We start from the raw sequence: 18,557 nt of genomic DNA, 5'->3' as shown, positions 1-18,557 counted from the left end.
TCACAAAGATTTGAAGAATTCACTTACTTTGAAAGACTAACTAAAACAAAAATACAAACATACTGAGGGGAGGGAGAACTTAAAATAGAGAATGTTGAGAATTATCTAACTTTAAAGATGTATATACATGCATGTGTCATACATGTATCAAGTACATTAACACACATTAAGTTTTTACATATATAAAGTAAAAATATTACAGAAAGGGAGTCATTAGGAAATAAGAAAGTTCTTGGTGGTTAAAAAAAAAAAAAACCAAAAAAACCTAGTAATTGAAATAAAGTCAACAGAAAGTTTAGAAAAAACTGGTAAATAAAATTTCCAAGCAGAAAAAGAAATGTAAAGAAAACGGAGCAAGAAACTAAGGACGTCAGAAGACCAAACAAGTAACCAAGTATTGGGTGTTTCCGTAAAGACAGCAGGAAGGCAGGTGGAGGACTGGCCATTCCAAAACCAAGACCATGGGGAAAGTTCCAGCAACAACACAGCCTGCTTTTCACATAGAACAAAAACGTGCTGCCTGAGTGTTTGGGACGACGAGAAGAGCAAAGATCTCCGCCCAAGTCCCATTGGAGTGAAAGTCAAGAAAACCATTTCTTGTGAAAGAGGAGGATCATGAAGGTAAAATGTTTCCCCTCAGAAGGCTCTGACTCCGTGCAAACAGTTTTCCGTTGTCTCTGGTGCCTGAGGGTTCACTTGTCTTTCAACCTTTGCTTGTTTTTCCTGTTGAATGCTTAACTTTTATTGTCGGAAAACAATTTTAATTAAAAAAAAAAAAAAAAAAAGCTTATACTTGAGAGTCTAGACTAAGCTTAATTGGCTCCTTTTCTAGTCTGGCTTGATAGTGTCACAATAGCAGATGGCTGTGGTGACCAGGCTTTCTGGGGATCTGCCATCCTGACGCCCTGTGGATGTAGGGTGCCCGTCTGCTAACTAGTGAGTGCTGGTCCTCAAGTACACTCCCTGGGAATTTTGAAATATAAACAAAAGGAGGAAAGGTATGAACGGTATGTAATTCTCTTTTCTTACTCCCATTGCAACTGTGGCTCTACTACAGCAGCTGGCATTATTGCCATGTCTCCTGGCTAACTGCTGCCAGGAGATGGTGGTGCATGCCTTTAATCCCAGTGCTTGGGAGGCAGAGGCATTCGGATCGCTGTGAGTTTGAGGCCAGCCTGGTCTATAAAGCAAGTCCAGGACAGGACTCTGTTACACAGAGAAGCCTTGTCTTGAAAAAACAAAACAAAACAAACAAAGAAAAAAACAAAAGCAAAAACAAGAGAGAGAGAGAGAGAGAGAGAGAGAGAGAGAGAGAGAGAGAGAGAGAAAAGAAAAGAAAGAAATGCTAACTGTTCCAGTCTGTCTCTCTTTGCTCTATGGAATGAAGACACAGCCCACGCTTTGCCAAGAGATGGGCCTCCTGAACTGGTTGACTAACCTGTGGAGAAGATGAACACAGTGTTGTTCCAGAGTCCGTGGCTTTTCAAGGCTGTGGTGACATTTGCCACTGCTTCATCCATGAGGGACACCATCCCCGCAAAAATACGTCTGTGCTTATCTTGGATGTAGTCATATGGCTTCGTGTACTCCTCAGGCACTTGCAGGGGATCGTGGACGGACTGGAGAGCAAGGTAGAGGAACAGCGGCTGCCAAGGGGATTTGCAAACCAAGCATCAGTTAAAAGGAGTGGGGGGCTTTCAATACAAAACGCGAGGCAGCTGAGACTTATCAGCTCATACAAATAATTTCAAGGCACGCTAACAGAGTGCACCAAAATGTCTGCGAATCATATGTGTGACGTGAAACTCATATCCAGAGTACATAAACAATCCAATAGTATAAGGCCATCGAGTTAAGCACAGAGAATTTAAATAGGTATTTCTCCAAAGAAGATGTAAGGAATGCTCATAACCAGGGCACAACAAAAACTGCAGTTAGACACTGCTTCATACCCGTTCGGGTGCTCAGAAGTTTTAAAATAGGAAGCAATAATATTGATGAAGCTATGGAGAAATTAGTTAGTGGGAATGTAAAGCGATATATGTAGACACTGAAAAAAGCAGCGTGGAGTCTCTCAGTATTACATACAGCTTCCATACAATTTGGCCTTCCTACTCCTGGAAAACCATGAAAGCGCGTGTCCTTGTAAAATGTCTGTGGATGCTTTTGTACAACATTATTCAAAATGGCCAAGAATAAGGAAGACTTAAATGTCCACAAATTGATGGGTGGAAAAAATAAAATTCAGGATATTTTTTAGTCACAGCACATACGATCACTGACAACAGAGTTGGGCTTTGAAATTATGAAGAGGAAAGAGCCCATCAGAGACCACATCTTGTATTATTGCATTGATCTAAATATTCTGAAGAGGCAAGTCTATGGGGATGGAGAGCAGATGACTGATTGTCTGTGGCTATGAGGAATTCTGGGGAGGGAAATGCCTAGGAACTACTACTGGGTAGAAACTTTTTTCAAGAGTGATAAAATGCAGGCATGGTGGCCCATGCCTGTGATCCCAGCACTTAGGGAAGCAAAGGCAGGTGGATTTCTACGAGTTTTATAGACCAGCCTGGTCTATAAAGTGAGTCTGGGACAGCCAAGGCTATACAGAGAAACCCTGTCTTGAAAAATCAAACCAAACCAAACCAAAATGAGAGTGATGAAAAGTTTTAAAATGTCACGGAGGTGATCAGGCACCCCTTAAATTTCATAGTTAAGTGTGTACTTTAAGTGTGGGAGTTTTATGGTATGCAAAATATGCCTCAGCAAATATGTTGAAAAGATGACAAGAGCCAAAGCAAATTATGAAGGTCCAAGTCCTAGAATGGGACCCAAATAAACAATAAAATCAATAGCACATCACATAGTAAATGTTTTATATAGATAACACTCTGCTAATAATCTGGCTACTCTATCATTCATTCAATGCTCAAAACCATCCTGTGATAGCCATTTTATGAATGAGTTAGCCAAGACTTCAAAAGGTTAGGTGGCATGCCCAAGGGCCACTACTTGAAGAGGGCTTTCCTACCAGCAACCTCACTGTTACAATGTTGACATGCACCAACGTTAGCTGAAAATAAAGAGAAATTTACATGGGTTTTTGAAAAACACATTTTTTTTTTTTTTTTTTTTTTTTTTTTGTGAGTAAACAGTGTTTTGTTAATTGTTGAGACTGAACCAAATAAATGTAAGGCCAATTTAATTGCTGGAAATCAGAAGTGTGGCCCACAGGTTCTGGTTTGTTTTTTGTTTTGTTTTGTTTTCCATGAGAGTTCGTAGCACCTAGCATCTGTGGTATTCTAAATCAGTCCTTTCTCCCCAGGGGGCCTCTGTACCATGCCATACAGAACTTGTCAATGAGTTAAAAAACCCTCAAAGAGGCAGTAATCTATAGCTTCAATCCAAGAATTAGCACATTATTCTATTAGAGTATTTGAGGCCTTGCAACCATGAATGAAGGAGACAAAGAAACAGATGGAAGAAATTCACTCCATTTCTTACTGTAAAACTATTCTAAATGAGCCGTGCATGGTGGCACACACCCTTAATCCCTTCACTCAGGAGGCAGAGGCAGGGGGATCTCTGTGAGTTCAAGGCCAGCCTGGTCTACAGAGAGAGCCCCAAGACAGCCAGGGCTATACAGAGAAACCCTGTCTCAAAGGAAATAACAAAACAAATTTTCTAAAAGATACACAATCCCTTTTACAGAGTGTGTGTCAGTCAGTTAAAGGTGCACAGACCGTTCATACAGGGAGCTCCAATAGACACCCTTAATTTATTTGGAGTTTAGACAGTTCGATTTAAATGTTGTACATTTTTTTCCAGGAAAAAAACATTATAAATTTCCACTCCTAAAGTCTATGTCAAAACTTCTGACGCCATTTCGCTCTGCCTCTGCTCCCCCACACGCACACTTTCCACTCCACCCCCACAGGTCATCCTGACACTCTGGGGTCCCTCTGGACCACAGAAGGATGTGCAGGGGAAGTGCAGAGGGCTCAGTTGTGTCTTCCCAACTTATTCTTTAGCACTAGACTGAGCCAACTCCAGCCATCAGCCAAGGTGCAGAGGGGACGAGACTAAAATTCACCAGGCAAGCATAATCCACAGCCCACATAAAGTATTGAAATTTTTTAAAAAGTTAGGTAAAAATCACCTGAAACTTTGTTCTTAAGCCAGGCATGGTGTCTTATGCTTGCAATTCCGGCACTCGGAAGCTTAAGACAGGAAAATCACCACGACTTTGAGACCATGAGCTACATGGTAAGTTTCGGGCTAGCCTCAACTACAGTGTGAAACCCTGTACCTAAATTAATTAACTTATGAAAAATCAGGAAAGGCCATGGCCTGCTGGGAACAGATGGGGGTGGGGCCGAGAAGCCTGCCTGCTCCACCTCCTCTTGGTGCCTCTGAGCGAGCATCTCTTCTGGTTCTGATTGGCCCTGCCTACAATAAGCATCACATGATAGTCTACTAGGCATGCCAGATCCTTTTCTTATTGCCACCTGTTATGTGGAAAGGCAGGGTTTTCTGGCTCGCTTTGAGAAAGGAGTTCTGACTTCTATGACCTGCCCTGGAGAAGAGGAGTCCCTCCTACTGCTTTCTCCCAGTCAGGTCTCTTGCAGAAAAATAGCAACCTGTATCTCCAACATTACTAAGTGAAAGCATTGCTATACTATTTTAAATGGTTGTTTTTCTGTATATGGGTATTTGGCATGCATACATGTCTGTACACTCTGTGCATGCAGTGCCCACTCTGACCAGAAGAGGGTATCAGATCCCCTGGGACCAGTTACAAATAGTCCTAAGCCACCATGTGGGCACTGGGAACTGAACCCAGGTCCTCTGCAGGAGCAGCCAGTGGTTTTGTTGTTGTTGGTGGTGGTGGTGGGGTTTTGTTTGTTTTGGGGTTTTTTTGTTTTTGAGACAGGGTTTCTCTGTGTAGCCTTGGCTATCCTGGACTCACTTTGTAGACCAGGCTGGCCTCGAACTCACAGAGATCTGCCTGCCTCCCTGAATTCTGGGATTAAAGGTGTGCACCACCAATACCCCCACCCCCACCACTCACACCCCACCCCGGCTGCAGCCAGCGTTCTTAACCATTCAATCACGTCTCTAGTCCTACTGTATTAATTTTAAATTTCAGAGGGAAATAGCAAGGTTTGTTTGTTTGTTTGTTTTGGTTTGGTTTTGGTTTTTGTAGTATACGGTAGCCTAGTAGAAAGAATCATTATCTAAGGCTCAAAGCTCCTTCTCCAACCTCCACGAGGATCCAGCCTGCAGCCATTACTTCTTGGTCCTCCCAGAGAAAAGCTGTAGCCAGTTTCTTCATCCCTGCCAGCTGGGACGCCACCTCACTGTCCAGAGCAAACAGTCAACATCAGGAGATGGTTCTTGAATGTCTATGGGCCTGAGGTCCAGCCCTCTCTCATACCATGGCCTTGGAGGGAGACCCCGTTCTCACCTCACTGACTTGATTCACACTGAAGTCCTGCCCCACATTAACCTCCACCAACCTCTGTTTATGCCGGAGCCAGACAGGTCCTTAGCATTTCCTTGATTCCAAACTCTTGTTCTGATCAACTCAGCCGTAGCAGCCAACTTTACCTCAACCCTCACTGCAACCTTTTCAAGTATCCTAAGACTATAAAATCCCAGTTGGGAAATCATGGCCAGACAGCTAAGTATCACATAAAACTCAGACATAACCAGCTGAGTTATCTGCATACTCACACTGAAGATGCTAATGGCGCTTTCCTCTTTCCTCTTATGTCCCACAGCCCCTAAGATCTGAACTCCAAACATCCTCGGTGCAGAAGGAAGTCACATGTCATTAAGGAGGAAAGCCTTATTTTCACTTCTTTATAGGTTTTCCTCATTCAGCGTACAAATGGAAAAACAGGAATAGGTTTTGACATCCTGACTTGGGCACTTCTTCCCAGCTTGTGCCCACACAAAGAAAGTCTTCCGCTAGGAGTTATTATTTTGTTTCCTTCAGGAAGCTTCTAGGAGATTAGATCTAGAGTTGTTCTGTTTTCTTCAAAGTGCTGCTGTTCTATTTTTAACATAAATTCATATCACGTATATATTACTTTCTTTTTATAGTGTTACTGTGAGAGTCATCCTGACATCAAGGAGAAAAGATGTCCCTTTGTGACACATGTAAAGCCATTAGCAGTGTCCCCACACCCAGAATCAGCAACTCAACCCATACACAACAGCTCTATCAGTTTTCCCCTTAGCTGCCTCTTAAAAATAGGTACATTTTTAATTGGCTCATGGACACTTCGTGCGAACTCCTTTAATGACTTTCATTTTAGAACAAATGCCACATTACAATCTATTAAGTGGTGCCTGACAGCCTAGCACAGAATTAGGTGAAACTGTGGGAAAAGATGTTGCAAAGATGCAGCTCTTGAAACCAGTGCATCATTATCTTGAGAAAGGAAACTTGGCTGGGCTCGGTGGTGCACACCTTTGATCCCAGCACTTGGGAGGCAGAGGCAGGTGAATATCTGTGAGTTCAAGGCCAGCCTGGTCTCCGGTCTACAAAGTGAGTCCAGGGCAGCCAAGGCTGCACAGAGAAACCCTGTCTCAAAAAGCGAGAGAGAGAGAGAGAGAGAGAGAGAGAGAGAGAGAGAGAGAGAGAGAGAGAGAGAGAGAGAGAGCGAGCCTGGGAACATCTGTCTGCAGGAGCTGCCTTGTGAACAAGGTTGCTACTTGGATATTACTCTTTCACGTATGCCTGTGCTTGAGGACGCTGAGAATGATGACTTCTTCTGAGCATCTCAGACACTGGCAGGAAACATACATCTCCCATCTGGTGGTTTTGTAATGCGCTCTCTCTCTATGAGCAGTGCCATTTAACACCACCCCTTCCATGGCATGTGAGCTCTTGAGGCCTATAACTGCTCTCAGTTCCGGTGCTTTCCCCATCAGCCCAATTTAGCTGCCCACCCACAAAGAGCTACTTCTGCACAGCTGCTTCCTCTTAGCTGCTTGATGCTATGAGGGCTCTGGGAGACAGTGCTGTCTTGTACGTGTTTTTAGATATTTGAGACAATGTTTCCTTTCTTCATGTTTCACCGCACACATGGTTGCCTAGAGATGTCAGCATTAAGCTCTTAAAAATCCAAAGTGTGGCAAACCTGAGAATGGTCACCAGGAAAGATCCCTCATAAAGGGTAAGAGCAGCAAAGACAAAGCCTGGAAGATTCTGTACCAGACACTAGCAGGTTATTGAGTCTGAACAGGTATACAAGCCAGAGCTGCCATCAAGACCTGAGCTGAGTGTGCCTCCTCCAGGTACTGTCAAAGACACAAAGTGCAGGAAACTGGAAGGACCCGCATACTTTCTGGAATTCTCCATGTCACCCAGGATCCCTTGGGAGGACAATTTTTGTGAGTGTGCTCAATATAATTCTTCATAAGGGTACCCTGTAGACATAAGGTTATTGTGTAGTTTAAATTCTGATTTGCTGTCTAAATATAGTGTAAACTCTGCTTCCCAACTGTCCCCCTGTTATGTCAGTAAAGCAGCTTACAGCCAGTGGCTGAGCAGGGGAAGAGGATAGGGCTGGACTTCCTGCCAGCCAGGTGGGGAGGAGGAGTTAGGAGAAGCACGGGATTCAGCCACGGAGAGAAGTCCAAGGAAGATCAGGAGGCAGGAGCCGAGGAAAGCTACAGAATGCAAGTGTTGCTGGGATGTTTGCTGGGAGTAAGACAAAAAAGCATAGAGGACTAAGAACAGACTTAAACTGCTTACGATTGTGTTGTGAGGCCTTAAGTACTTGTATCATAGCTGGGTTAAGAAACAAGCTAAGAGAAACAAACACTGTTTTATAAAAATAACTTCAACAACACCCTTGGAGCCTATGTCTCAAATGTCTCCTCCACTTCAAAAGTACTCATGTGCTGAGTTCAGACAGTTTGGGTTTAAGGATATTCACAATATTTTTTTCTTTTTGCCTGCAGTTAAGTCTACGTATGACATACCCAATAGCTTCCTTATGGTGTCTGTGCAAACCAATATACCATGCATATCAATAAAAAAACCCAAAACAGAATTGCCAAGATGGCCATTTTCTTCAAGCAGTTCAAAGAACACAAAGCCAAACAGCCACCTTTTGTTTTCCTGGTAAAAATCAGTCAACTGATCCTAAAGTTAAGGAGGGGACACAAAGGATCAAGAATCACCAAAACAGTCCCAAGGAGTAAAACATAAAAAGGAAGGATTTTCTCTGACCTCTGAATTCCTAGCAGTTCTCCATAGTGGAGCCCCGCCTTGCACACAGATACAAGCTTGGAAACCGGAAGGCTGGTTTTGCTAACCACTTACACCGCACGGACTCATAAAGCACCCACATAAGCATGGGCAGGGAGGGGTCCAGATTCCTCACTTTTGACAATCTTCCCTTTCTAGCTAACAGGAACAATCTCTAAAATTAAAAAAACAAAAACAAAAACAAAACAAACAAACAAACAAAAAGACCCAAAACATCCCCTTAGAAGTAACAAGATCTTGATAAGATTAAGGAAGGAAGCCTTACTCTCTCTGGTGGATGGTTAGCTATCAGGGTCGTAGCCCTTTTGGTGAATATGTTTGTTGAGTAAATATTGTCATACTCCGTTGTGGACTCTTCACCGTCTCGGAGATCAAGGGCACAGCGTGTACCATTCAAAGGCTCGATGAGCGCACAGGAGTGGTGGGTGTAATAGTCTTCACTGCCGAGGAGGTACCCTACAAGAATAGGAGACCAAACAGTCAGCAATGGCATAAAGCTTGTTAGGCAAACGAATGCTCCAGCGTTTAATTGTCTAATGCAATTGATTGCCCGTGACCAGGCTAATCAAATGACAAGGCTAATCAGAGCTGCCTTTCTTAACATCTCTATATTTGTTAGCAGACACCGTTGAAGTGTCACTGCATAGAACTCCAAGTCCTTTTCTCCCTGGATCCTTTCAGAGCACCGGTTCTACCTTGTCAACTCTTTATAAGAGGATGATTCCATGGAAATAGGTTTTTAGAAATCAGAGTTCAGTGGGCGATGAAATGTTAATCCTTTAAAGCTATCTAAGAGAAAAGATAACACATTGCTAGTGTGATTTGGCTTCAAGGTTTTGCTTGTAAGATAACAAGAACAGGATTCTGATCCTGTCACTCGTTGTCTTGGAGGTTGGTAGACTGGCTGGTTTCTGTGGTTATTTATGGACGAGCCTTTAGCCTGGGTTATATTTAGTCAAATGCTGACACCCACTGGTGAAAAGATACAAACCTTTCCAAAGACAAGCTCTCTACCATAGCTTACTTAACAGCCCCAAAAATCAAAGTACAGCACTCTGTCTGGACTGTTCCTTATACACATTCTCACCCTGCTCCTTAGAGACTTGCTGCTCACTGAGCCGACTGGCCTGTCACCTTCCGTGTTTCTGCAGCACAGATGCTCTCCTACAACAGAGACGGAAGTGCAGGAGAAGAGGAAGTTTCTTAACTAATGGTTGCCCTGCAAGCGTTCCACGCTTTGAAAATGTGAAAATAAGCCGTGTCATATATTATGGTTATATTTACAGACTTGCTCAGGATAGATCAATCTGCATAAGGAGAAAGTTAATGACAGCCCAGGGCTTGGGGGCGCTGTGTGGAGGCTGGTGACTGCTCATGGAATTTGGTTTCTTTTTGTGAGTTATTAAAAAAAAAAAAAAAAAACCTCCTACAAGTGGATTGTGATAATAGCACAATCCCTCAAATTCTCTAAAAACACTAAGTTAAATGCCTTAATTGGGTGAACTTTATGGTATGTGAATTATACCCCAATAAAGCTGTTAAAAAGAAGTAAACTTTGATGAGCCCTTAGCTATTCGTGTGTGTGTGTGTGTGTGTGTGTGTGTGTGTGTGTGTGCATTCCCTTTTATTCTGTTTTCCCTTTATTCTTAAAATGATGAAAAATGGGCCTAGTTTTTTCCTTCTCATGAATTTTGTCTACAATGACAATTAAGAGCCTTATACAGCTTATATAATAATCCAATTCATTTTATATTAACTATTTTTCACGATCCTATAAGCTCAAGGTCCTGACTAGAACTAGTATATGACCTTAAGACAACTTATTGTGTGATTTTTTCATCCTATATTCATAGGAAAGAAACCCAACATATTTATAACTTAATATGGAATAGGAAAAAAAAAAACCTGGACTGATGAAAACATAATTTCAGGGCTAGTGAGTTGGCTCAAGAGGGGTCAAAGTGCCTGCCACGAAACCTGACCTTGCGTTTGAGCCCTGGGATCCACACGGAAGCAGGAGAGAACAGAGTCCTACAAGCTGTCCTTAGACCTCCTCATGTGTGCATGCTCTCTCTCTCTCTCTCTCTCTCTCTCTCTCTCTCTCTCTCTCTCTCTCTCTCTCTCTCACACACACACACACACACATAAATAAATAAATAAATAAATATAACAATTTCAACCCTTACCTTGGGGATTAGAGTGGTCAGACCACTAGTTTGGGTTTTTAACATCTACTGGATATTACAGTTTGGAGAGGCAACATGAGCTTCCTTACCCATTAACATAAACTATTACTGGGGAGGATGGAGGCACAGGATCTATTTGGCTATGGGAACTATAAATATTAAGTGATATTACAAATGGAAGAACCACAAGACCAGAACCATTTCCTCAAACACTTGGCCAATCTGACAGCACACGGCTAGTGAGGGACACACAGTGCCTTGTCGTTGCAACTTGCAAACTTGAAGCTGAGTCCTGAGCCTCTGCTTTTGCGAGAAACTTTAGAATAAATGCCTTTTGAACAGCTAAATCTGTGCCCTTCCATGGTTTTATCTGGATGTGGCTCACATTCAACAGAGTTACCCACTAAGTGTGCCCTTCCTTGGCCTTGAGGGCATTCTGTCACCTACCTGCCTCTGGCAGGGCAGCTAACCTGCAAAGGTAAGATGGCTGTGTGCTCCAAATACTTTTCCTGGCTGCAAGTCTCTCTCCCTAGGAATGCAGGTATTTGTGGGTCTAGGTCCAGGGTGGGCTTTAACTCCCATAAAGGCATATGGCTTCTGCCCTGGATGTGAAGTTTTTAGTGTGTGTATATGTGTAAGTGTGTGCAGGGGTCAAAGGACAACCTTGATGTCATTGCCAGGAGCTATCCCTCCCCTCGTTTTTTGAGACAGGTTATTTTACTGGCTTGGCAGTTAGGCTGGGCTGGCTAGCCACTGAGCCTCAGGGAGCCACCCATCTCCACAGTCTGTACCAGGATAAAAAGCCCCTGCAACACCCAGCTTTCTTCCTTAGGGTCCAGGAATCAAACTCAAGTTCACTGACACAAACACTTTACTGACTGAACTCTCTCTCCCTAGCTGTCCAACTACCACGTTGTTATGTTCACAACTTGGATTCCAATAGAGAGTCTAAATATCCACAGTCTCTCAAAGGATAGACAGCGGTTCATCCTGCATGGGAAAACAAAAACAAAAACAAAAACAAAAACATCAAGGCACAGGCCGGCCATTCCTCTAGAACTTCCAAGATGTTAAATGGATGAAGGCTGATTTCTAATTTCTAATTCAAGGGCACTGAAGACTTATTTAGACTCAGCCAGAAACAATGTCACGGCTGGCTAGCTGTGATGCGGCGCCCTCGGTGGAGAGGGGCACACATGTGCACCTACCAGACATCGTTGCATCTTGACCTCAGCTTTAGAGCCAAGTGCCCAGCCATGTGGTTTCAGGGCATTTGTGGATCTGCTCCTTGTGGCTGAACTGGTGTGTTGGCCTTACCTTGCAAATACCTAAACTCAAATCTACAAGGATGCCATCGCTTTATCATTAGAGTGACGCTGTGCACTTCATCTTCTCCCAAAGGGGAAGTTTTTCTCACAGCCAAGAGTCTGAAGAAGCTTCACTCTTCCTAGTACCCACCGCTGGATTATCTTGTAATAACGGTTCCCTCCTCCCTTCCAACGTAAGATGGCTCCCATCTTAGACCCGAATGTGGAGTGCTCCCAGAGCCACTCAGCTCCTTCCTTTTTTGTTTATTTAGTTTGCAATTTAGTACATTTAAATTATTTTATGTCTTATTGGCCACTTCAATCTCGTTCTATTTAAGTGCTTTACTACAGTAAGCGTGCATTCGGTTTGGAAGAAATGGATGAGAGGGAAGGAGGACAGACAGACTGCTCAATAGAAAATAACCCTGGCGGAAAGATACACAGTCGGTGGTTATCAGTTAGGGCAGAGTTTATAATCGCCTTAAGGTGCCATGTTTGAAAACAAACTTCAGGTTTCATATTGATTTCAGAGGGCTAGCTATCGCTTGAGTAGCTCCTGCTACCACTTTTTTATTATCTCCTTTTTATTGTTGTTTTTTTTTTTAATTGATCTTCTCCAACTTAGTAATTTCAGAAGCATATCTCACAGGTGAGAGAAGATGCCCAGGGAAGCTTTGAACACAGTCTAGAGAGAGAAATAAAGTTGTGTGGGCTTTAATGAAGGAAACAATCTAACTCTGATTCCATCATCTTCGGGTAAGAAGGTTCCAGAACGCCCCCTAACACTTTCTTCCTTAGCGCTCGGCAAAGGCTATTGTCCTGCGGTGGTCACATGGCCACCCAGGGCTCAGCACAGAGCTGGCTTATGGGGACAATGTCAGAAAGCAGCCCCAGTATGGTGCCAGCTTATTTACTCTGTGTTTGGGTTTCCAGTCATTTAGTTTGATGACTCTAGGGTGTGTTTAATGAGCTGGCTGCAGTAGGTCTGTGTTGTGAAAGAAACGTCTGCGTTTCCATTACCGAAGTAGGTATCGAATCCTCGGCGTGTTGGCAGGCATTCTTTCCGGAACATTCCCAGGTGCCATTTCCCGACCATGTGCGTAGCATAGCCTGCTTCCTTTAGAAGCTGGGGCAAGAGTTTTTCATCCAAGGGAACACAGCTGGGCTGACAGGTCTTGATGAGATAATGCTGTAAGCCCATATGGATCTTAAAGAGATAGACACAAAACTAGAGATTAAGGCTTTGAAACGCCATGACAGAGTGGGTACAGCAAGTGCCTAAGTCATGGGACATGGATGTTCAGGCATGTTCTGAAAAGCAGTTTTCTCATGACACAAGACGATAGTGGACACAAATAGCAATTAGATGCATGAATAAAAACACTTCAATAAACAACATTTTCAACAAATAGTTATCAAGGCCCTATGTCAGGGGACAGTCATTTAATCTATTGAAGAAAAGGGTCCCAACCCCAGTGCATGTGAGGAGTTGAAATCTGATTAGAAGGAACATCTCTATTCTTTGAGGACTTCGTAGAATTTTTTTAAAATAATAATTTAATGGTATGATGAAGCTGATTGCTTGTGTTCCTTATTCAACTTCACAGAAATCTGAGAAGACACTGATCTTTTCTAGAAAGCATTGTATCAACTGCTGCTCTGGGTAGATCACAAAAGCATTTCTAGCACACAGGGTCTACACAGCATCTAACATTAAGAGACAAAGACTTGTTGACTTTTAGAACAGTAAAAGTGTCATTTTCTATCATGTCAGAAGCTCCTTGAATTTTAATGGGAATACACTCTGAATAAACCACTTCACAAATTGAAATTAGGATAAATTTTAAAATGCTACCATACTCATGAGGAAGGATGAAGCAATCCTCACTGGCCCACGGCTTCCCCAGCACTAGGAGATCCTGACTTCCTTATGTCAGTGGCTTTCAACCTTCCTAACACTGTGACCCTTTAATACAGTTCCTCATGTTGTGGTTACCCTAACCATAAAATTATTTTTGTTGCTACTTCATAACTGTAATTTTGTTACTGTTATGAATTGTGATGTGAATATTGGGATGCAGGATATCTGATATGCAACCCCCTGTGAAAGGGTTGTTTGACCCCTCCCCTCCCCCCGCAAAAGAAAGGGGTCAAGATCTACAGGTTGAGAGCTGCTGCCTTAGATACACAGGACTCTGAGGACAGTGAAGGCTATAGGTGACAATTCCCAAGCCAGGCGGGCCTACAGCACCCTGGTCCGCTAAGGGTGGATGTCAAGCACCTTGCTGCTAATACTTCCTTAAATGTGTTTGTGGGCGATTGACGTGCTGCATAATATAATTCAGGAATCCAAATCCATCTTGGCTCCATCACTTACTGGCTTTGTGACCTTTAGACAGTAAGACAGTGTGGCTCCCGTGACTGACTTCAGTCTTGATAATTTGTAAAGTCATCTTCATCTATATCTACTTCCTGTGGTTTGGGCAAGATTAATGAAGTGATATAAAGTGCCAAATACATATTAAATAGTCACATTAACAGCTGTGAACAGCTATCGATAACACAACTCCCCTTCCTGTGCTAGTCTGCGTCTCTGTTGACGTGATGAAGCACTGACCAAACCAATCTGTTGTATAAAATAGTTTATTTTGCTCATAGACCGACTGTAGTCTGTCAGAGAGTGACGCTGAGGCAGAACTCGGGAGGCAGAAGGTGAAGCAGAGGCTGCAGAGGGGCATTACTCACTAGCTGCTTCCGAAGGCTTTCCCAGCTACCGTTCTTACAGAATCTAGACCCAGCTGCCTAAGGATGGCACTGCCCACAGTAGGCTGGCTCATGCTGCATCAATTAGCAATCAAGAAAAAAATGCCCCACAGACACGCCCACAGGCCAACCTGAGGCAAGCGATTAGTCAGCTGAAGTTCCCTCTTCACCTGTATGTCAAGCTGGCCACCAAGTTTTAAGCATCACACCTCCCAGTGCTCCACCTCCTTGAAGACCTACTTCCTGGAATGTGTCGTTCATACGACTACCATAGACAGTGCACACTGGAATTTCAAATCTACACTTCTGCTGGAACTACATAAATACACAGTTAGCACTGATTTTTCTCAAACTTAACTTGCAAACTACTCAAACCCTATAGATTCACATACTTACGTTTGGTTCGGGTTTGTCTGATTTTCGTTATTTTTAAATCATATCTACAAGTGTGGCAGTATTTGTGTGTGGGGGGGTGCACATGAGCCAGTGAGTGCAGAGGCAGGAAGAGCTACATGGACACAGTGAGCAGCCTTAGGGTCAAGTTGTTTCAGCCTGGCCACTCCGGTGTCTGTACTGAGGGCCACTCTGAAGCGGCCTCCCCATGTGCCTCTCTCATCCCTTCTAGGTCACATCACTCCTTCCTTTCCTCCCTACTGGTCCAGGGGTCAGAACAGCTCCACTGGTTCCCTCCACTATACTTTCTACCTACTCCCACATTCACATCTTCTCAAATATAGTCACTTTTGCAAATAAACCCTCCCTAGTGTACTCTAATTTGAATATGCCATCTCTTTCCTGACAGAATGCTGCTAAATGTTAAGGATTTTTACCATTTCTAGGGCAAGGTAGTTGTCACTCTACGCATGCACACACATACACACACACACACGCATACAAGCGTATTCACACACACACAAAGAGGATTCTTTCCATTGCTAACACTACAAGCTTACTAAACAGAAAACTGAGCCACGGCTCAAACACTTCATAACATACCCTAATATATAGCTGAGCATAATGTAAAAGTAATATTTTATAGTACCCAAAAGCACCAGTGGATATAAACGTGGAAAGCTCACGTGCAAAGCTCATCTCTCTCACACACAAAATTATCTCTCTGCTCACTAGAAAGCACTGCCAAGAGATACTGTGCAGTTTGGTTTTCCTGTGCCACAGGCAGCAAGCCAGGTGGTCAGCTGAAACCTGTCTCTGTTCTCTATGATCATACAGAATGGAGAATTTGTTCTTTTTTTAGTTCCTGCGAATTTATTTGACAGGGCATTTTTACGGAGTTATTGGGGAGCAGAAGCCAAACTCTGGATGACAGCCAAAAACGTGGTTTTGGTCCTGTTCAAACACTATTTGAAGCCAAGAAGCTATAACGTGTTGAGATACAGTAAAGAGGCAAGTGCCAAGCTTGCTCCGCTCCAGCACAGAACCCCGAGGTCACCCCCCACAATGTGTGGGGCAGGCTGTCATGGGATACAAATATGAATCAAAGGGGAAAAAAAGTCAGCTATCTAAACACAAGAAAATCTACAAGTCTACCCAAAACTCATCTTCAACGTACAGAGAGAAGGTGCAACTAGAAAAGGCATAACTGCAATGTCCATGGGGGCTACCACTACGTCTGCTATGCCTGGCTGTCTCTTCTTCATTAAAACAAATCCTCCTGAAAAACAAAAACAAAAACAAAAACAAAAACGCCCCCTCCAAAGATTGCACTTGACCACTGAGGATTTGCTCCTCTAATGCCAAAGGTCTACAAAACCCAGGGAGGGTCTTGTTTCCTATGCGGTAAGTGACTGAGAAATCTTTAGTCTTCCTCTGAAGACCCAGGAGATGGTTGCAATAAAGTCTTGTGAGTGTAAAAGAGAAAAGGGAAACCAAAGCAAACCACCACGGGGCAGGACAGTGCCTCTCAGATCAGAACCTCTTCCATTCTCCTCTCTGAGGCTCATGCCGTCTACTGCTTAGCTATGTGTATGTATTAGCTAGCTTTATGTCAACTTGACACAGGCTAAAGTCATCTGAGAGGAGAGAACCTCAATTGAGAAGATGCCTCTATAAGATCAGGCTGTAGAAAATGTAAGGCATTTTCTTAGTGATTGGTGTGGGAGGGCCCAGCGCATGGTGGGTGGTGCCATTTCTGGGCTGGTGGTCCTAGGCTCTAGAAGAAAACAGGTTGTTGGGGCTGGAGAGATGGCTCAGTGGTTAAGAGCACCACCTGCTTTTCCAAAGGTCCTGAGTTCAATTCCCAGCAACCACATGGTGGCTCACAACCATCTATAATGTAACCTGGTGCCCTCTTCTGGCTTGCAGGTAAACAAGCAGACAACACTGTATACATAATAATAAAATAAACCTTAAAAAAAAGAAAAAGAAAAGAAAGCAGGCTGAGCAAGCCTTGAGGAGCAAGGCAGCAAGCAGCTCCCTTCCACAGCCTCGGCTTCAGTTCCTGCCTCCAGGTTCCTGCCCTGTTTGAGTTCCTGTCCTGACTCCAGTCAGTGAGGGATTATGATGTGGATGTGTAAGCCAAATAACCCCTATTTCTTCCCCAATTGTTTTTTGGGCATGTTTCATCACAGCAATAGAAATCCTGACTAAGACAACATTTCAGCCGCTTTCATAAGAATCTCTACCATGGGCTCAATGGCAGTAGACAAAATTTCTCTCCTACCCTCAACAGTGTGGGACAACACCTGGCGGAGAGTGAGGGATGTCTCTGTCCGGTCTATCAGCCCTACACAAGCTGAACATACAACTTCCATGCACCCATGCACTTGTGAAACACCATCTGCTATGGCACAGGAGAATTCAGAAAATGTGAGCAGCCCCCCACATACACCTTACACACCAGGGAGCCTAAAGGGAAGTTTCTGGAACAGAGCATAACCACAGGATGTGACAGTGGCCAGCCAGAGGTTCAGAGCTCCCAACCTGTGCTTTTGCCAGTCTCCACTGGGGTTGTACGTGGTCAGAAAACACTTGTACCACCTTACAGCTTATTCCTGGATATGCCCACAGAGCAAATGGAGAGTGGAAAAATCTGTCCCCTCCCACTTGAAGCTTTCCAGCCAGCACTCAGCTGCCCAGGATGCTGCAGCCAAGAGCTACAGAATGCACGTTGTGTCTTAGGAGCCTGGCGTGGCCATCTGGGCTGGCCCCTCGGTGCTCAGGGTTCACAACTGGCCCACACCGCTGACAGTTTCAAGGGCTCGTTTATCTCGGTGGTGACCAGGAAAGAGTGCGAGTCCCGGACTAAACCTACAAAGCCATGTTGTTTGTAAAAAGAATAAACAAGGCAGAAGTGGTTTCCATGACACCCGCTATTTAAATTGTGAATCCAGCAGAAATTTATCAAGGAGGAAAAATGCAGAGAAATCTGAAAACAGAATTTTTAGAGAAGTGATGATGATGATTAAGGAAGCAAAATCAATGATGATGACCAAAAAAGCAACAGATTTTTTTTCAATTAGAAATTGTTTATTACATTTATTTATGTGCATGGGGGGTATGTTTGTATGTATGTGTGTGTGACTGTGTAGGTGTATGCATGTGTGTACATATATGCATGTGTGTATGTGTGTGTGATGTATGTGAGTGTAGGTGTATGCATGTGTATATGTGTATGCATGTGTGTATGTGTGTGTGATATGTGTGTGTATGTGTGAGAGTGTATGTGTGTGTGTATGTGATGTGTGTGTGATACATACGCGTGTGTATGTGTGTGTATGTTTATGTGTGTGTGTGAGTGTTTATATGTATCCACGTATTTGTGTGTGGGCACATGTGCACCATGTCACGCATGTGGCAATCGGAAGACAGCTTGCAGAAGTTGGCACTTCTCCTACCACGTGGATTCTAAGCAGTGAGCTCAGATCAGCAGGCTTCGTGGTAAACAAGCATCCTTATCTCCAAAACAATTTCACTGTCCTCAGAGTGATTATTCAAATAACCAAGCACATCAGTCATCCAACCACAGAAACGCCAAACTCCACTGATCACATT

The 18,557-nt window shown here is 43.6% G+C and overlaps 1 protein-coding gene across 1 annotated transcript in view; it reads right to left on the bottom strand.

Annotated features, from left to right (window-relative positions):
- Positions 1 to 18,557, bottom strand: part of Arsb (arylsulfatase B) — a 139,338-nt gene that overhangs the window by 109,976 nt on the left and 10,805 nt on the right. The window contains exons 2-4 of the mRNA XM_051172240.1: positions 12,804 to 12,990; positions 8,556 to 8,746; positions 1,439 to 1,646 (exon numbers count right to left, since the gene is read on the bottom strand). Of these exons, the coding sequence (XP_051028197.1) occupies positions 1,439 to 1,646; positions 8,556 to 8,746; positions 12,804 to 12,990 (586 nt within the window). The remainder of the gene's footprint in view (positions 1 to 1,438; positions 1,647 to 8,555; positions 8,747 to 12,803; positions 12,991 to 18,557) is intronic.

This window comes from Acomys russatus, chromosome 30, assembly GCF_903995435.1.
Source record: "Acomys russatus chromosome 30, mAcoRus1.1, whole genome shotgun sequence".
In the NCBI taxonomy this organism is placed as follows: Eukaryota; Metazoa; Chordata; class Mammalia; order Rodentia; family Muridae; genus Acomys; species Acomys russatus.
Note: the sequence above shows the minus strand (reverse complement) of the source record. Positions and strands in the feature narration are given on the sequence as shown.